Source organism: Aplysia californica, unplaced genomic scaffold (assembly GCF_000002075.1).
Source record: "Aplysia californica isolate F4 #8 unplaced genomic scaffold, AplCal3.0 scaffold00170, whole genome shotgun sequence".
NCBI lineage: Eukaryota > Metazoa > Mollusca > Gastropoda > Aplysiida > Aplysiidae > Aplysia > Aplysia californica.
Genome location: NW_004797440.1, coordinates 623,487 through 636,171, shown reverse-complemented (window position 1 = coordinate 636,171; position 12,685 = coordinate 623,487). Strand labels below are relative to the sequence as shown.

The 12,685-nt window shown below is 39.8% G+C and overlaps 2 protein-coding genes across 5 annotated transcripts in view; one reads left to right on the top strand and one right to left on the bottom strand.

Moving 5' to 3' along the window:
* The window catches only part of LOC101855869 (nucleolar protein dao-5), a 29,437-nt gene extending 20,033 nt beyond the window's left edge, over positions 1-9,404 (bottom strand). The window contains exons 1-3 of one of the 2 annotated variants that reach the window (XM_005097993.3): positions 9,018-9,404; positions 3,821-3,876; positions 1,518-1,598 (exon numbers count right to left, since the gene is read on the bottom strand). In XM_005097993.3, the coding sequence (XP_005098050.1) occupies positions 1,518-1,598; positions 3,821-3,876; positions 9,018-9,116 (236 nt within the window). In that variant the 5' untranslated portion in view covers positions 9,117-9,404. The remainder of the gene's footprint in view (positions 1-1,517; positions 1,599-3,820; positions 3,877-9,017) is intronic. The other variant, XM_005097991.3, reaches the window with a different exon arrangement.
* A 2,228-nt stretch (positions 9,405-11,632) lies between these two features.
* Positions 11,633-12,685, top strand: part of LOC101864142 — a 63,907-nt gene continuing 62,854 nt past the window's right edge. For all 3 annotated transcript variants that reach the window (XM_035969691.1, XM_013082348.2, XM_035969689.1), the window contains exon 1: positions 11,633-11,674. The gene's annotated coding sequence lies outside the window, so the exon portion shown is untranslated. The remainder of the gene's footprint in view (positions 11,675-12,685) is intronic.

Here is a 12,685-nt window from a genome sequence, read left to right as displayed (position 1 = left end):
GAGAGAGAGAGAGAGAGAGAGAGAGTGAGAGAGACCAACAGAGAGGGGGGAGAAAGGGAGGGGTGGGGGAGGAGGAGAGAAATTGTCGATTTCTTTTTAATGTTCATCCATGTGAAGAGTTCTAGATGTTATATGAAGCGGTTTTAACTAATAAACCTCTGTGGACAAGACTCCGGACAGGATGACCTCTTTGACGTCACAATGACCCCTAACCTTACTCGAGAACCATGAGCATGGTGCCGGGCTGTCCAGTTGAAATCGCAATGCCTATAAATTGTCCAGTCAGTGTTCAAGTTTTGTTTATTAGATCTAGGCCTGTCAGATTTGACGTCAAATGCATTATAACACAGTGGCTGACCTGCATAGAATCTACCTGACAATTCGATAACAAAGTTTGCTTAAGTTTATATATGTCATGAAATCAGGTTACATGCGACCCACTTTTCTTATAAAACTTAAATACGCTGATTCCGAAAATAAAATCAGTTTTTACCTGCGACAAATCTAAATTTCTACACACATAGCGGCAGCAAACTTCAAATGAATTCTGTGCCCCATCTCCTGTCTCCCAATTCTGACTTATAAGGCATACGGCTAAATACATTTCTAAAGAGTTGGCCCACACAACGCTTTTTTTTTGGTGCCAGCGACTAAAAAAAAAGGCGTTCTTGTTAAAACACCTTGTTCAGGGCAAAGCTGACAAAACGCCTTTTTTTTCTGCCACCGACTGTAAAAAAAGGCGTTTTGTCAGCAAACATCTAAAAAAAGGCGTTCTTGTTAAAACGCCTTGTGTAAGGCAAAGCTGACAAAACACCTTTTTTCGTGATTGTTTGTTTATTTCTTAAAGAAAAAAAAACAAAATTTATGTTGTACATGGGGGATGACATTCTGATTAGGGTGCGAGTTCAAACATTGATTTACTGTGCAAAGTAGTTGAGATATTGAAAGAAAACCGAAAATCGTTGATTTCTCGAAACTGCTCTGGAAAACAAAAAAAGGCATTTTGTCAGCTGACGGCAGATCTGCCCTGACTGATTCTGAGGCTGTGATTGTACATAATTTTGCAGAAAACGGAGATCCCGCCACGCTTCGTGCTCTGTCATCATATGTTATGTTCGAAAGAACCAATCAGAAAACAAGAAATAAAAGGGGTGGAGGAACGTGCATTGTTCCTGTCGATCCATTCAAAGCATCTGAGAAGTATCTGCCTTAGACCCCAGTTTTCGGGAGCAAGGAAAATGCAGGATCTCAGGCAAATGGCATCTTTAGCCGACGCACCAAAGAAAAGAATTAATGGTTCCTCATGCTCAGACCCACAGTCGGTAAATTGATCCTCCTTTACTCAGTGGGTTTATGACTTATGGCCAACAAAGTGTGGGAAGCCTTGATGACCAATAGTGAGTCTCAAGATCTACTCTACATTGATCCTATTGCTCCTCCCCTTTTCTCTTTTTTCCTGTCCAAAATGTATTGCTTTCCAACTCTAACCAAATATATAAAAAATAAAAACACAAGACCTTTTCTCCTCAAGTTTCTGCTTCTTTGCAGGCTGACTCTTAGGGGACAACACAGTTTTCCGCTTTTTTCCTTCAGTTGACCTGTGAAATATCAAAATCATAATTGTAACAATTACAAAAGAATCTTGTGTGTCTCTGACTATGGGACATAAAAATGGCAATGCAATTAAAAGTAAGAAACTATTTCTACGAAAAACCCAATTTTTGACCATCACTATCATCTTATTTCTTCTCTGGAAGACTGGAAGGAAAATACCCCCACACATAAGAGCCAAAGACAAAACAGAAAATTCCACTTCTCAAATATCAGGGCACTGAGAAGAGGGATGATCTCTCTCAAAAAAAAAAAAAAGGAAAAAAGGAAAAGGACAAGAAATTTTCCATCAGTCCGACTATAACATAAATCTTCTACATCGGAGGAGAGAAAAACGAGAACCAGTTTTCGTCCCACCTTTTTGACATACATGACTCCAACAAATAACTTAGAGGTTACTGCAACCGCCACTCATTAAAAAAACGGTTTTATGATGCACAGAGGAGCTTTGTGCACCTCTTCCGTTAGCCAGGCTAGAGCCTATTGGACCCCCCCCCCCCTAAACAGAGTCTAAAGAATCAACAGCCCACATCAAGTGTTTAACTGTCATTGTACTTTTTAAAATCAAAATCTATAAGCCTATCTTCCATGAAATGTGTGAACCCTTGTACAAATTGATCGTGCTTTTGAACCCATTATCATCCAGTGCCAGATCTGCAACAGATATCGACGATCATGGTTCCTCATTCATTCGTTTGCTTGGATGCTCTTAAAAAAACTAGGTCTTTCCCAGTTACCCATTTGTTTAGGTTCCCTTAGCAGGTTGCTCTGGGTCTACCCTTGCCTTCTTTGACCTTTATGGCCATTCCAGCGTCCCAAAAACTGCATTTGTCTAATTTGTCGTTTCCTGATTGTTTTTAACAGTGAGCGTCCCACGAGGGCTTCATCTAGCACTTCCTCATTTGATTTCTTTTCCTTCCACAATATTCTCAGAAGTCTTCTAAGAAACCACATTTCTGTTGCTTCTATTTTATTTTCACTGTCTTTAGTGATTGTCCAGCATTCACAGCCATATAGAAGGGTTGACCATACATAGCATTTCATAACTTTCATCTTGGTAGTCATTGAGATGTTTCTCTTTTTCAGGATTGGGCTCATTTTATTGAAACTAGCCTTAGCCATTGCAATTCTCCGCTTTATTTGCGTGGAACATTTGGCATCAGATGTTAAATATCCCAGATATTTAAACTGTTGGACTTGTTTTATCTTTTCGCCTTTGCTAATGAGATTACAAATAGGATTTGCAGCTTTTCTGGATATTACCATGCATTCTGTCTTCTTTACATTCAACAATAATCCTTTACATTCACTTTCTGTTACAACCGTATCTAGAAGTGATTGATTGAAGGTCCTTTTCGGTGCCATCGGCATATCTAATAATATTTTCACCATTCACTTTGAGGGCTGGACATTTTATGTTTCTAAGGATAGTTTCACAGTACGTGTTAAAAAGGTCTGGTGATATAAAACATCCTTGCCTCACTCCTCTTCTAATCTGCTTATATTCACTGCATTCTCCATTAATTCGTACGGCTGCGTTTTGGTCCCAGTACAAATTCCTGATAATTTTTAGATCTTTTCCATCTATGTCTAGCTTTTCCAGCATTTTAGATAGCCCATCATATCTAGCTTTGATTGAACGCCTTTGAATAATCTATGAAGCATAAAAATAAAGATTTTTTTGTGCTTCAATACATCTTTCCATTAACATTATTAAGGTAAATATAGCATTTCTGGTGCCCTTGTCAGGAACAAAGCCGAATAGTGTTTTGGATATTTCTGGTCTTTTTCAGACTTTTTCTCATTCTTACCCTTAGTACTCGCAGCAATGCAGGGTGCATGGTATAGCTTTGACTGGGTCGGTAGGCACAGCAACTAAATTGCCCAAGTACTACTTCCCTCCCTTCAGATCTTGACTTCCTTTATACAATATTATGCTCCAAAAGGAGAGACATGATCAAAAAATTTAAAATCAAATGTGTGATGACAATATTTTGTATGGAAGGAAACTTTTAAAGTTTGAGTTATTAAAAAAAAGGAGACCCCAATAAAGAAAAATTCACAAGCTATACAATTGGTGGTTGTTCTAGGAGACACATGCCACTAGAAACACACATTTACTACATTGTGATGTGACTTCTAATAAAAGAAAAAGTGTAAGAGAGAGAAGGATGTAAAAAACAAAACATCAAATAGAACACAAACATACCCCATCCACTCCGAGAAAACATCTTGCAGGTCCACTGATGTTTCTTGGGAAGGAACCTGAAGCACAGAATACAGACACCATTACAAAAGCACAGTATAATCATGGAAAAAAATTTTTTAAGACAAAGAATGGTAAAATATAAAATTTTGGAAATTTTAACAAGTACGGTCGAAATTGTCCAATACCGCCAACATTGTCATTGAGAAAGGTGGTTGTCTAAGACAGGTGAATGTGTCATTACAATATGTGAGGCAGCGGGGTGGAATCAGGCTCTCGTCAAAGTAATGAAAGTGAAGAAACTGGCATTTTTCCGCATGTTTGTAAATTTTTATCGAATTTTTGGGTTTTTGGGCTCAACACCTTTAAAAATGCCCGTTAAAGAACTCATTTCTGTGTGGAATTGACTGAAAACGATCGAAGGCACAAAAAATGTAAATTTTCAGTTGGAAATAACTAACATTTGGTGGCCAATTTCTCACTAATTTTACCTCTGAAAACAGGTGACCCCCACCTCCTTCATTTGCAAATATCTCGACTTGTATTCAAGATAAATGGATATTTATTTCAACCAAATGATACCAATAATTCTACATTCCCAAAAATTGACGAGAGCCTGATTCCACCGCATTGTGACACATGTAAAAAAGCAAGGGGGAAAATGGGAAGTGGGTTTTTATACATGCGATTGTCTAAGGTGGCCATTAGGGCAGGTTTAAGTGTATTATGATTATGATCTGAAAAATACAAGGTGAAAAAAATGCAATAGTGGCATCAAAAAGAAACTTGAAAATGTAATCTCCCAATCATTGTGTAAAAGCCTTGCACTACCCACTCACGCAGCATTCCAATTTTAAGCTAAATAAATTTTGCACCAACAGGCACATGAATATTTCAGCTATTAATTTTAAAAAAGCTCAAGATATATCGTCAATAATGGTCATTCAAAATCGACCTAAAAAAATCAGGCTTGGCAAAATTGTTCGAAATCAAAGAAACATACATGTATTGAGATGCATCAGCATCAAATTAGTGGAATGGACATGTATTGAACAGGGTTGGTGATTTTTTTTTTAATAAATTTTTTTAAAATCGATTTATTTTATTTTTTTCAAAATGTCCACACAGTTTGTGATTTTTAGTGGCTAAAAGTATGTTCTTTTAGGCAAAATGCATTGTCTTTATTTATTTCTGTGAACTACTGATTAATTTTAGCAACTGAAAAAGAAAGCCTTAATCTGCTATATCAGTGAATTATTCATGGGTACAGACAAAAAATGAAAAAAATGTCAGTCTAAAAGGAGGGGGGGGGGGGTAATTATGCATAGATAAACTTGCATTTTATTACAGTGTGTGTGCGTGCGCTTGTGTTTGTCTAAAAACTAGACTGCCAGTACATGCGAAAAATGTAGAAAGACGCAAACTATTTTTAGGTACGGCGCCCATCTTGATTGACGTCAGACCAGGATTCCTCTCAGATCACGTGACTACATCTAAGTATAGCCAACCGCATGGCACCAAAGATGGAAGTGTACGAAAATTGCCATAAAGACGCTGGAGGATTAGATCTAGATCTACCCCCCCCCCCCTGCATTCTTCATCACTCATAGCTGCCAAGTTCTCAAAATTAAAAAACAGATTTTCATCGCGCAGTCGGCGAAAGAGACCAGTTCTTACTTCAAAAAGATACCAAAAGACAACTTGTACTCAAATGATAAGCACACCACAGACACCTGCATGCTGTGCAGCCAGATTGATAAGATGGCAGGGGCATCCAATGGCTAAGATGTCTGGCTGGGATTCCCTAAGCTTTGTTATAACTCCACTGTTTTGTCCCATCTTGAGCGTATTTAAGTGGGAATTCAAAATTGATACTACTACGTCGATTTTAGTAGAAATAACGAGCATGAGTCAACTACTAGATTCGGCATAGATCAAGATCTAGATGCTTTAGAAAATAGCTTTCCAAGTTCCAGCCGATAAGAAGTCCAATCGGTGCTTCCAAGCAAAAGAGATTGCAGAACTTTTTATATATTTTTCTAAGAATCGGACGCAACAGACAAAAAAAATAAGGGTACTGGCGATCGAAATCGGGAAAATCGGGATGCTTGAGATTTGGGGGGGGGGGGGAATTAAATCGGGATGAGTGGCAGGTCTGCGTAGGTTACTTCCCGCTTTAATAGTGCATGCTCAATAACATTAATAACAAAGAAATACAGAAGGGGCACCACTCGCGGAAGGAGGTCGACTTCCAGTTTAATTGCAGGGACACTATTCTCGTCGTCTTGTTGACTCCCGTACTTCGCCTATCCGGTCATAAATTTTCTAATTTTTCTTGCTTGAAGCCAGTTTTGTATTGCAATTAAGAGGGGAAAAGTTGAAAACGTACTTTCCGATGCCAAAACGGATTTCCGTACTCAAACCCAAAAATCGTACTAAATACGTTTTTTACGTACTGCTTGGCAGCTATGATCACTAATACATTAAAAAATAAACAAACTTTAAAGCAGCTCTACAAATTATAATTTATGGGACTGTTGGTCAGTCGGGAGGAGGAAAAGAGAGAAAGAGAAAAAAAGACTGGGACCGGAATCGAACCGCTCCTATAATCTTTTGTCAATTGCCACCGAGTAAATTTGAGCTCTTTTGCGTTGGTGGGTAGATCTAGCTTATTGTGCTCGAGTGCTCGGTGTTGTGCGTTCGCCTCTCTGTCCCTTTGTGTGTGTGTGTGTGTGTCTTTTCCTGACCCCGGTCCCCCGATTTATGTTCCCTGATATAGCGTGAATTTCTGCTTGAGTTTGTGTGCGTTTGTGACCATATATAATATGTCAGTCACTCTGTTTGTCCACTTGTCTGTCTGTATATATCTACTAGATCTAGATCTAGGTCTAAGTGTCTGCTACAGACTGCATTTCTGTCTCTTCTCTCTCTGTGTCTCTATCAGGTGTGGAGTCTTATTATCTTCTTTTTTCTTCTCAAAATGTCTCTGCTCCTTGTAACAAAACTATTAGTCTTAGTTACAATGAACATCATGATGATTAGGGCATCCTAATTACTCCTCCAAGTCCAAGTCAGAATATTTATCCCTTTTTAATGTAAAGTAGTCTTAAAGGTTTTAATTCACACTAGAGAGATAAACATGGGTGGAGCATAATTCTAGGTGGCCGACATTCCCGGACCATTTCCAAATGGGTGGCCGACCTTCCCAGACCCCTCCGGCCGACTCGTCCGGACCCGGCCGAAAATGAGCCAAAAATACGAAATGAAATTTTGCCTAGTGACCCACAAAATAATAAACGATAGGGCTGGATTGAACTTTGGTGGACCCACCGTGTTTATATTATGGCCACCTCTATTCTCACCCGGAGTGAGAATAGTGCAGGCGAGTCTTGTGGCTATTCTCACCCGGTGCGCGTTCACCAAATTTTGCGTTCACCCTAAACCATAGAATTCTACACTGTGAGGAAAAATTGTAGAATTCTGTGCCGTGAACAAACGTTCCAATTCAACTGTAGCCTACTAAAAGCGTACAATTTTGTCTGTGGGCAGTGGAGAGAGAGAGAAAGAGAGAGAGGAGTAGCGTGAGAATTTCCGGGAAAAACAAAATGGCGACCCGCGTAGTTCGGCTCGATTCGAAAAGTTAAATAGCCGTAGCATCTTTGTAGACAAACAAATTAATTTACTTTTGTGTTTTAACATCATTTTTTAACTTTGTTTTGGTCAATTTGATCGTCCACACCGATAGACAGTATTCAGAAAGAGACAGAGAGAGAAAGAAGAGGGGAGGAGTTGATCTTGCGAGAACTTCCGGGCGGGTGAGAAAAGCCACTTTCTTATATTATTAATACGCACTAGGCAAACAACGGACTGTACAGTCATGGGTCCTAATCGACCGCTACGCGAACTAGTTCCTGGCGACGCAAGGTGGAGGGAGTGAGGGCTGCGAGACTGCCCCGAGGAACCGACGCGAGGCGGAGTGAGTGAGGGCTGCCAGAATACCAAGAGAGAGAGAGAGAGAGAGAGAGAGAGAGAGAGAAGGGGGATGATGACTTATCAGTTCAAACAATACAAATTAGCGCGCGTGCGCGTAATTGCCCATTGTTGCGTAATGTCTTGGAGGCTGGCTTACGTCTGGTGGACCGCACCTCCAGCACTTTGATTTTGATTACGTCGACAGCAATGAATTCAATGATAATTGAGAAAACACACATAATGCAAATCAATAATAAACAATAAATCAATAATAAACAATAAATCAATAATAAACAATAAATCAATAATAAACAGAGAAAAGAAAAGGGGACCAGGAACATTTTAAATAGAATCTAGATCTAGTTGGTTCTGCCCAAGAACTTTAGTGGACCCACATTGCCAGCCAAGGCTAGGCAGTAGATACCATGATAGATGTGCGGGTGAAGTTTACCGGACCAGTGAAGAGAGGGGGAGACATGGTGGAGGTGGTGCCATGCCGTGTGACTAGATTGACCAATCAACGCTTGGGTCTAGCCACTCGCGCCAACTCACGGGCTTTGCGGAGGAAAAATACGGTAGAAACTTTCAGTTGACTAAATGTGCCCGAAGTGAGAGGATGCAGGCAAGAGAGGGAGAGGAGAGAGAGCGCGCCGTGGCGGCCTACGGCACGGCACGGCCGCAAAGAACAGTGGACCAGCGCATGGCATCACACGACGCCCAAAAGTAGTTCCGGCCCCCCTCAATGGTGGGTCCACCAAAGTTCAATCTTACCAACAATAGTTCATTCCACTACCACCATCATGTAGAGGATACTTTTCTGCTTCTCTTAAGTGGTTTCCCTTGTGTCAACAGCAATTGAGGCTCTCACAGTGTTGAAATAAAAACAATATTTCTTAGGGGGCCGAGATGGCCAAACAGTACTCTAGAATAGATCTAAAATCTAGAATCTAGATTAGATTTAGATATCTAGATCTAGACTCTAGTCTCGATCTAGAATCTAGATAGATCTAGATAGATCTAGATCTAGATCTAGATCTAGATTTCTAAATAAATCTAGATCTAGATATCTACTCGACTCGGGACTCGGAGCGTGGCAACACACGTGGGTTAGTTTCATGATTTGATACTGCGAGCCGCGCCTGTCTCCAACAATGACGTAAAATGTGTAAACCTGCGTTTTCAAAATAAAGTTGTACATTACGGGAAGAACACAAATTTCTATACTTACTGTTCCTTTAATCTTTGCAAATTGTGAGGCAATAGACGATGAAACACTTGACAAATATTTGTGCACAGAGGCGACGAATGACAATTCCCCGTCCCCCATTTTTAGACTCAAGACTTGTTTCACTTTCTTCCACTTCCACTTCCGTCGGCGTCGAGGAGTGTCGAGGACGGCTCTGAGTCTGAGGCTGGCCAGGCTGGCTCTCGCCTTCTCACTTCTCACAAAGGCTTGCCGTGGCCTAATTTATTTAGTTTGCCATTTTGGACAAAGGTTACCTGGCCAAACAAGGCATATAGACTTGTCACTTGTCACTCACTTTCTCTGCCTAAGTTGCATGTTGCATACTCTGACATACTTCCGTTTTAGGCCTAGCCTACGATGGAACGTAAGCTAGGCCTAGGCCTACGTGTTTTTGAGCCAAATGAAGGGTAGGGTTAGGCGGGAAGGTGCCGCGCACGCTAGGCCTAAGTTGACCTAACCTTCACTTTCTTCTGTCCACGTCAAAAAATGTTTTAGCTGATTTATTAATTTATTACTTAACTTGACCTAACGAAACTTTGCATGGCACATCTGCACGCCATGAACCAATACAATTTCCCCCCAAAAGTCTTGATCCAGTAATTTTTTTAAAAAGTGTCTCTATTTAGACCTTGAAATAAAAACCATCCATGAGTCCAAACGCAGGATCACTAAAAATAAATGACTTTATAGAAGCCTAGCCTAATTACAGTTTGCTCAGTTTGAACAGAGAGTTTACAGTAATACTGTAAACCCTCTCTGGTTTGAAGCAGAGACACCACATCCTGCGCTCCACATTTCACTATTTCAGTTTCCAAAATTTACTCACCCTGTCTCTTGATATATATATATATATATATATATATATATATATATATATATATATATATATATATATATATATATATGTATATAGTTTATGTTTCTGAGGTGTAGGCCCTAGCCTACTTTAAAATATGGTGTTAAGGAGATAAACAACTTTTTAAATATTGCAGGTGTTTGCTGTAAATACCATATTATTTTTTACCCGCTTTAGGCGGCTTACATAAAAAAAGCTTGTTAAATTGGAACCAATTAAAGTTTACAATAACCTTTATAAATGGGCTAATTTTAGGTTCTGTTGTCACCCAACTTTAAGACAAGTATACAAAGATCTGAGAAGATTAAACAAAGTGATTTCATTTTACCCTGATTTAACCGTGGTCAAACGGAATTGCGAACAAGCTGCATGAGTGCTTTTCTCTGGTCCCAACTTTTTTTTACAACTTTACATTTGGCTTGAAAAAACATTCTATTATTATTTTAGCGAGGAAGTGGTGGGTGATCACAGTTAATACGTCATACATACGGGGCGCCCTCTACAACTGGGTCGGGCCGATCGTCCGACTCGGTCGCCTGAAACTGAAAACTAACACGTTTGTTTTTTTAAAGAGACAGATCTAAATATATAGATCTCTAGATCTAGATCTAGATCTAGTCGGGCGATCGCCCATTCGGCCGATCCCGTCCGTAGTGGGCACCCCGTACAACATTGGCAAAGGCCAACGTTTGATAGTTTGATCTCTACTCTGGACAAATAGACTCTAGAATCTAGATCTAATATCTAGATCTAGAATATACTTAGTCAACACGTATATATATATATATATATATATATATATATATATATATATATATATATATATATATATATATATATAAACCTTTCCGTTTTCACAGATCTAGATCTAGTCTAGATAGATCTAGATCTAGATTTAATAAAAGGCAAGCGTTATTTGCAACGCCGCGTTCTGAGAGCTCCCGCCGTGCTATTTGCAACGCGGCGTTCTGAATAGCTCCCGTGCTATTTGAAACGCCAGCAGGGGCGAAGGCTGACTTGTTTGACAGGGTAATCAAAGTGAAATGGGACCAGATAGCGCAGGCCATATATCAGACTCACACAAGTCACAAGAATCTTACTGGCACTGGAGGCGCCAGGCGGCAACTCTGAGTTGTGAATGAAAACAAATCCTGAATTCATGTTGTATGCTTGTTCAACCGCTAAAATATCGGAAAAGTATTTCATTAAATATTTATTCTAACTAACCTTAAATTTAACTTTAGATTTGAACACACGAACTCCAAGGAAAGAAGCACAGATGTCAGCACTACAATGGCATGTTATACCAGACAGCCGAAACACTTTGGTAGAGCACGACAATTATTAATTTTTTATTTCACATTTGGCTGTTTTTTGTCTAGCTTTTCGCAGCCAGGAGCCGCTGTCACAATCGAGGTCACGATCTGATTATAGGACGTTAAAAAGTCGAGGAAAAAAACCAAGCACTAGCAGTGTAGTAGCAGGAGTCAAAGGATTATTAGGAGTTAGTTCCCCTCACATCTGTGAGGTAGACTCGACCAGTGTGATAGTTCGCTTAGATAATCAGCGCGTCTGGGTGCTTATAACTGTGGCCCGAAAGGGGTGAACAGGGTATATGCGACAATGAAACAGCTCTGACTGCTATGCACATGTTCCCTTCAAATCTATTGGTTGACTCTTCCAGCCTCACTTTAAGCTTACTTAATCAAAGCTGGTGACTGCTTATGGAGTGGCCCGATAGAGGCGAACAGGCTATTTCTGTGGCAATGAAACGGTTTTGAAGGTTAGGCATAGTCTATTGTTCATTGGTGATTATGAACGTCTTTTTACATTTAATTTATGAGGATTACGTCTATGGGTGAATTTGACTGCGACAATGTTTCAAAATTAGGAAGGGAAGCAGTGATTATTTGATTATATAGACGCTTCGCCTCTGAACGCCAGTACATGTACTAGAATTAGATCTAGATCTAGATGTTATAGTAGCCATCGTTTCTACATGATAATACTGTAGTTCTGCCTGAATTGTGGAAGCTTTCTCAGTTTTTTTATAGACCTCCTAGTCCTAAGATTTGACTCCTTTTTTATGACGTTGTCTTATTCCGATCAATTTTGGGTAGATCTAGATTAGATCTAACAATTGTTTCTGACATTGTTTGCATAAACGTAGACGTCTTGTTCATGTCTCATAATCATTTGAGTTGAGTTTGAGCGAGTTTAAGTCGAAAGACGCTAGCTTGGATAACAATAACAAGACGGTGGCTGTGCAACTCGAACTTAATTAACTTAGTTTAAGTTAGGCCTAGAGAACGTACAAGCTCATGTCTACTGCCTGTCTACGTTCTCTAAGTCTAATGTTCAGTGCTTCCAAACGTGGCATCGAATCCTGGTCCCGGAAGGGTTGTTTTTTTTCCTTCTCCTGAGCCTAATATTTTTTATTTTAAAAAAAAATTAGACTCATAGACCAAGGAAAGCCACTACTGAACTTTAACCAAGCCTAAATTGGTAAAAGGAAAAGTATTGGCTATACATGTACTTAGGCCTACTTTGTACAGAGCTCCTCTTGGGGACAAAACCAGAATTTATTAAATGTGCATGCTTCATCGACCATTGGAAGATGAAACTCTGGTGACACCCCAAGCCCCCCAAAAACTGCCTCAGGACAACACCTTAATTTGCTTTGTCCTTGACAAGCTAATTGATCACACCATTGCCACTGAATGGATGGCATCAGACATGCATGCATTGGGTCCGCCGTTGCCATTTGCACAAAATCGATCCTAAGGAGAACGAG